At 41.5% G+C, this 7,469-nt stretch overlaps 1 protein-coding gene across 2 annotated transcripts in view; it reads right to left on the bottom strand.

Annotated features, from left to right (window-relative positions):
• The window catches only part of RAB31 (RAB31, member RAS oncogene family), a 69,764-nt gene that overhangs the window by 8,788 nt on the left and 53,507 nt on the right, over positions 1-7,469 (bottom strand). For both annotated transcript variants that reach the window (XR_007509749.1, XM_049830265.1), the window contains exon 6: positions 6,836-6,945. Coding sequence is in view for 1 of the 2 variants with exons in the window: in XM_049830265.1 (XP_049686222.1) it covers positions 6,836-6,945 (110 nt within the window). In the remaining variant the exon portion in view is untranslated. The remainder of the gene's footprint in view (positions 1-6,835; positions 6,946-7,469) is intronic.

The raw sequence follows: 7,469 nt of genomic DNA, 5'->3' as shown, positions 1-7,469 counted from the left end.
GTGGAAAGGAAAACAGATGTGATGTGATCAACCTGAGCTGGCACATCCAGACGATGAAGTCCAAGTCCCAAAGAAACACAGTCCTAATACGTAACACAACTACCACAATTCTGCTAAGGGTAAGAGACCAGACATCACAGTACTGCACAGTGGCTTTCTGCACATTGGTCCCATCTGTTCTCTGTCTGAAAATCATGTACAACTGATTTTTTTTTTAGGGAACTGAAGGAAGGGGAGATTTTTGCTAGCGCTGGATGTGAAATCCATTTCACTTGGCTCCAGAGCAGCAGTGTGACAGCCACCACAGCATCTTGAGGATGCGACTGCTGTGGCTTGCCTGAGAAAAGGCAGACTTCTTCAAGTAGTGGTACAACAGATATACAATGGCCAGAACCTCCTCGTAAAATTGCTGGCTGTATCACAGCAAGGTAAGCCCCTGCAAAGCATTGCTCTCTACAAATCACATCAATAAAGCACAGCAATCTGTGAAGGCATGGCAGAATGAGGCAGGCACGTCTTACCCAACAGTTTTGGCATTCTGCACCTGTAGGACTTAAAACAGTCACACTTCTTATCTCCCCAAATCCTTTCATCCTTTGAAGCCAGTTTCATTGGTATTTTAGAAGTTCCCCATCTCTCTCACACAGTTTATAAAGCTTGGCCCACTAGTCAGTCTCTAGTTTCTTTTTCTCCCCCCATACTTGCAGTGAAGCAGGATCTCCCCAACTGACAGAGATGACTGCTGTATACTTCACGATGTAAGTTTTCATGCAAGATAGCACATATTTACAATAAAGGATATTGCATAACTAAACATAGTTAAGTTGCAATTATTTAAATACTTCTAGTGCATATCTAATAGCATCTCCATGCAAGAAAAAAAAAGCAGCTTTTTTTTTTTTTTAAAAGATATTGCATAGATTGCTTACACTGAAGTTCTTGCTAGGGAAGCAGCAATACAACTAAATTTTGCCCACTTAATTAAAATCTGTAGAAAAAACCCCACCAAGATTTAAATCTTACATGCAAAGTAAACAACAGAATTCCTAATTACTTTAATTACTAAGAGATCCAACCTTGATTTGAGGTCCTGCTGTAATTAACTTTGGGCTGTTTTGGTTTATTTACTAGCTTATGTTGAAGAGCTCTCCTATGGTTGGAAAGAAATCCAGGACCTCACAAGTTTAAGAGTAAGGCCAGTAAGTTTTCCTTCATTTATTAAAATTTGAAAGCAAGATGACAACTAATCCTAGAAATACAGGGAGCATAAACTGTAAAGAATATAATCTCAAATACTTGTAAGTTAGGACAAGGTTTTTCCATCCTTTCACAGTAGGTGAATACCCTCTACAAAAATTCAGTTATGAGCTTGGGCTGCCTTAAAAATGGCATGTATGAATTGCTTTGCAACATAAACATCCTTGCTTTTCTTAAAGTGTCTTTCATAGACCTCTTCACAGTAGTTCACAGATATCTGCACGTCAGCAGGTAACAGGTTGAAAAAACACCAAACTTGTCTTCCACAAAGCTCAAAAATTGTCCATCTGCAATTCCACCCATCCAAGTCCATTCGAGTCAGTGCAAACATCGAATGTCCACTAGAAAGGATCCCTCCCCCTTCCAGTGACAGACATTTCACACATCCCTCTCTAGTTTGTCCAGTATACAACTGGTTAAACTGTAAACTCTAGAGGTTGGTTTTGTTTTTTTTTTTTTTAATCTCCCAGTATTTCTAGGAAACAAATATTTGGGTTACGTTAAATATTCAATATATGAACTGCTGGCAAGGCATCAGAAAATCAATAGCTTCACACATTTATAACTGAGCATTTACCACATGAAAGGTGGTATACTGAGACAGAAACTCTCTCCTCTAATTAGGAAGTCTCATCTAGGAAGAACATCCTAATCTGGATTTTTAAACACTAGCCTGTCTCTCCTTCTGGTAGTACTAGCATCAGTAAGACCGAGCTTGCTAACGACCCTTTACACACTTTCTGTAGAGCAATTATGATAACCTTATTCCTCACTTCCCTCTCACCCTCGACAAAAGATGCTGGAATGCTTCAATCTTGCCCCCTTTGGTTTACACCAACCTCCAACATTTGCCAGACTCCAAAAAAGTAATGCATGCCCTTGTTGTTTTTTTTTTTTTGCTTAAGCACAGGTTTATTTCGTATTTCACTTGGCTAGGTATTCTTCAGCAGTTTACTTATCCCACTGCCTGTTTACCTTTGGACCTACTGATGCAGACTGGTATTAACCTGGGAGGTACAGTCTCAGCTCTATCATTTATAGAGGATGGCTTCTATGTAATCTTCTCTTTTGTATCTGGGGCACCTTCATGCTAAGGTGATAGGCAATACACGCAGGCTGAAGAGAAACAGCTGAGCGTGTACTAGATTTGAATAAGGTAACAAAGGCTTATTTGAGTTGTTAAATGAACGGTGTGATTGCTACTAAACGTTCAATGAACGGTGTGAAAGCAAGGATGTGATCACTACTAAATGACAGTACACTTGGGGCACCTGTCATTGAAACCAGCCAGTTTTAATAGGTAAGCTGCCTTCTCAGGCACAAGCAGCGGTCAGTGGACTAAAGCCCCACAACCAAGAAGGGGTAATAGAGAACTGGTACAACCCCCTGCACAGGTACAACTTTATACTGTATTATACTGCTATGGTATAATACATTCCTGGCATTTTTGCTGCTGCTGAAGTATAAACCAGCAAAAAGGAGCCGCTGTGCCTACGATTCTTATAAGGCTTGGAATAAAAAATTAATAACATTTGATCCTATAGACACTCAGCTATCAAAAAAGAATTACTGAAACACATGAAAAACCACTAAAATCTTAAGCCCTTTTTATGTCAAAAACCTTTCAAGAAAGATATTGGGAAAAATTCAGCCCAAGTGGGGAATATACAACTGTACTAAAAATATTCTTGTCTTGTTTGCAGAGAAATAAAACAGCCATGTGATGTTTCACAATCACAGCAAGCCTTCAGTCAGGCACTGCTAAATGTAACCAGGATAGGTGTAGTGGCTTGCCACCTGAAATCACAGGGGTTCAGCGACAGCCAGGAGCTGCATCCCATTACACAGCTCAGTGAAAACTCTCCAGCGCAGAGAACACTGACTTTGCTGACTCTTGTGCTCAGACTTCATCCTCAGCCTCCTGCCAGATTTGCTCCATCTTCAAAAAATCAGAAACTTTTACCAATTCTAGTCTTTCACATCTTGTATTTTCTTGAGAAGAATTAAGGACAATGGATTTGTGTTGAGACTGTGTTATTAAGACATTCCTCAAAGCAGTCAAATCCTCAAATCCTAAGAGAAACTTACTTTAAAAAAATCTTTTAAAAATACTGTAATATAATAAGCTTACAAATGAAGTGATCTGTCTATAATCTCTATAATTTTTCCAAGATTTATCTGGCTGTCAGCAAAACATCCCAGTTCCCCTTTTATTTTCTGCCTTCTTTCTATCACTATGTTGAGTAATTTTTTCCCATTATACTATTTCACTCTGTTCACAACATTTTCCCTGGAAAAGAGACAGTTGTTAGACACCTTAGGAAGCAAAAATTATTATGTTAAAATACCCCTGGGAAATGAAAAGCATAAGCAAGCAGGAGGTAATTTTTTTGGCTAAATTAAAATGTAGTCTACCCTTTCTGTTTGGGGTATCAATGTCAAGGTTTTTAATGGAGAAATTCTCTACACATGTTGGACTATGATTCCAAATCCAGGCTGTAAAATAGACAACACATACAGTTTACCTACAAAATCCATTGTAAACAGAAGTTGCTGTCTCCCTCATCAGAGGTTGGGGAGCTGCACCATGCCCTTCTACAGCAGCACCAAGAGAAGGGTGCGAACTCTTGGGCAGTGTGAAAGCAAAACTGAAGCTGCAGCATGACTTATAGGGCACCACATAAATAAAATTGGACAACAGGGTAGGAAACATGGCCACAGAGGGACTTCATACACTGAAAAGGCAGAAATGCTGCCATGCAACTTGGGCATAGACAGACCTTTTTTGAAAATTGCACAAAGCCTGAAGTGGTGTAAAACATCAGAAAGTTATCCATACTCTCTGCCCAGTCACAATCATACTAATTAATTCTCCTGCTAATTAAGCATTTTTCACTTGGTTTCCACTATATTTCTATAAACGTACACTACCAACTCTCTCCTTTCTCTCTGCTGAGTACTTGATAAGGTCACGAGTACATCCACCGAGACCAAATATTTCTATATATAGAAATAATTTCCTGTGGAATTAAGTGCACTTGCCTGGGTATCTAGTTCATACTAAACTTAATTTAGCTGATTTTCCTCGTCTATTATAGCCATTATTAGGGACAGTATATGCTGCCAGCTGCAGCATTGCCTAGCAAAGACAGAAACTAATTATCTAATTATGTGGCAAGGATGAGTTCCTCCTTGAGAACATTCACAACCATCAGACGCAGACAATCAAGTAAACTATCACAAGGAAGAACTGGTTCCTCCAGCCAGCCATTTTACATACTCCTCCTTTTTTTTAAAGGACGTAAAAGAAAGGTAGCGTATTCTAGGAATATCAGTTCTCAGTAACCATTCCAAATACATCCCATGCAAGTGAAGCAAACACTTGAACAGGTCCCGTCTCAAGCAAAGTGTGGTAGATAATATGAGCTGATTATGAATGTGTGAAATAAAATACTTTAGGGAAACAAAGTTGAGTTTCTGGATGTGCTGTCTCCTAGGCCTCTCCACCCCAAAACAGGATTCAGGGAGAGGAGGAACCACCAGCAGTGGAAGAGAATCAAGTCATGGAGCTCTTAAGAAATCTCAACCCGTACAAGCCTGAGGATGCAGAGGGAGGAAGCCAATATCACTGCAAGGCTGTTTTTTTATCATTCCTATCCTTTTTGAAAGGTTGTGGAGAATGAGGGAGGTGCCCTATGACCAAAGAAAGGGGATTGTTATACCTGACTTCAAAAAGGGCAATAACAAGCCATGGATCTACAGACTGCTTAGCCTCACTCTGCTTCCTAGAAAAACCACAGGGCAACATTCTCTCTGAAGCTGCTTCTGAGCACATGAAGGTGAAGAAGGTGATCAGGACCAGTCAGCATGGACTTACCAAGGGTAAACCATGTCCAGCCAACCCAGTTGCCCTAAATCATAGTATGACTGGATCTGTGATTGAGGGAGAGCATTGGATGTTGTCTACCTTGACTTTAGTAAGGCTTTAGATACTTTCTCCTACAGCATCCTGGTATATCCAAGCTGGGATGTTATAGCCTAGATAGGCAGACTGTTACCTGTGTGAAAAATTGGCTGGATCATCAGATTAAAGGCCAGTGGTTAACAGAATGTGTCTACCTGTAGGCCAGTTACAAGTGGAGTACCTTGCTTAACACCTTTTATCAGTGGCCTGAAGGAGGAAAAAATACACACCCCCTTCAACCCTCAGATGATACCCAGCTCAGAGGTGCATTCAATACCCTTGAGTGCAGGGCTGCTGTTCAGAGGGCCTTAGGCTAGAGGGAGGAATGGGCCAACAGGAGCCTTATGTGGCTCAGAAAGGACAAATGCCAAGCCCTGTCTGTGGAAAGGAAGAGGCCCTTGCTATGAGACAGGCTGGGGACTGGCTGCCCGGGAAGCAGCTCTCCTAAAAAGGACCCGAGGACAGCAAGCTGAGCACCAGCCAGCAGCCTGCCCTGGCAGCAGAGACGGTCAGCAGCATCCTAACTCATACCAACAAGAGCCAAGCCAGTAGATCAGGTGAAGCAGTTATCCCCATCTAGATACAGTCTAACGCAGCTGGGCAACGCGTCTGGTTTTGGGCCCCACGATACAAGAAAACGTCGACAAACTGGCGCGAGTCCAGAGGAGGGCCGCCAAGGCAGTCAGGGGGCTGGAGCACCTGCCCTGCGAGGAGAGGCTGAGGAAATGGGGCCTGTTCAGCCCGGAGATGAGAGGGCTCTGGAGGACCACAAAGCCGCCCGTCAGTGCCTATGGGGAGGGCCGCTAAGACGAGGGAGCCAGGCTCTTTGCCGATGTGCATCCGGGACAACGAGCGATGGTGGCCGTGAACTGAATCAGGAGAGGTTCTGACTTGATATGCCAGGGGGATGCCGCTGTGAGGGACTACTCAAACACTGGACTCAGCTGCCCAGAGGGAGGCTGTGGGACCTCTGCTCTCAGGCCCAGCCAGACAATGGCCTGAGCAACCTGGTCAGAATTCACTATCAAGTCTGCTCTGAGCAGGAGGTTGGACTGAAGGTCTCCTGAGGTCCCCTCCAGCCTGCAAGGTCCTTCCCACTTGCAGCCAGAGACCAAAAGTGGAACCGCTAGTGCTAGGCAAACTGAACAAGACCTTTTTTCTTCTCCTCATGAGGAATGTCAGCCTCCTCTTGTTTAAAAGACCTGGAGACAAAATATTTTTTTTTTTAAACGGATTCCACTGCAATGACTATTTTCTACTTATCATAGCCTTTCAGGCGCATTTCTCAACATTTAAGTTTTTATCAACATGATCATAAGATCAACAGTATTACCTCTACAGCAGGCTTGGTCTGAAACAGAAGATGTGACCCTGGTCAGGATTTATATACAGATTTAGAAGGAATAGGCTTACCTCATATCTACTGTGTTCTGCTCTGGTGTATTCAATGTCATTCTTAGTTTACAGCTGCAAAACCAGCAACCATACTACTGGCCCAGTGGCTTTCTTGATATCCTTGCGAAAGAAGTTTTTAGACCCAAAACGGACAGCTATTTTCAGAAGACCTCCAAACAATCATAATTAAATAAATAAATAAAGGGAGCATTTACTTACTTATTCCTTGAAAAAGTTCTTCAATGTTAACAGCATTCTTTGCACTGGTTTCAACAACAATTGCACCTATAGAGTCTGCATATTCTTTGGCATCCTTCATAGGAACCTCTCTAAAAAAAAAAATATAAAAAAATTACAAATTAAAGAAACCAAATTTTCAAAAAATAATTTAATTTTGGCTAAAAAAAAGTCCCAAAACAAAAAAAAACAGAAGAAAAAAAAAGACCTCAAACACAGCTTAATCAGAAAAGCATTAGCATGCTCTTTTTCCCCTGCTAAAGTAGTACTGCCTTTCTTCTTATTATGGCATTGAGATCATCATATTCAAAATATCAAAATTTCACCAATCATCAGTCTGCAGATTTCTTGGACTTGCTGCTGAATCCATGCCTTCATGGAAAAAAGGAAGATAATTTAAATGACAACCACATTTGTTTGATTTTTTTTAAACTCAATCCCAATAAGAAAAGCATTAAAACACTAGAGAAAAGCCATACAACTCTGCTGATCCAGGCAGCAGCTAGCATTGTCCACACCAAGTGTTCAAACAAAATAGCATATGGCTGTTGTGGAAGAAAATGGTAAGAGCATCGTATGTCTAAGTGTTTGCAAGCAGCAAGAAAACGAGAGATTC

The sequence above is a fragment of the Accipiter gentilis genome, chromosome 27 (genome assembly GCF_929443795.1).
Source record: "Accipiter gentilis chromosome 27, bAccGen1.1, whole genome shotgun sequence".
In the NCBI taxonomy this organism is placed as follows: domain Eukaryota; kingdom Metazoa; phylum Chordata; class Aves; order Accipitriformes; family Accipitridae; genus Astur; species Astur gentilis.
This window is presented reverse-complemented; position numbering and strand designations above follow the sequence as displayed.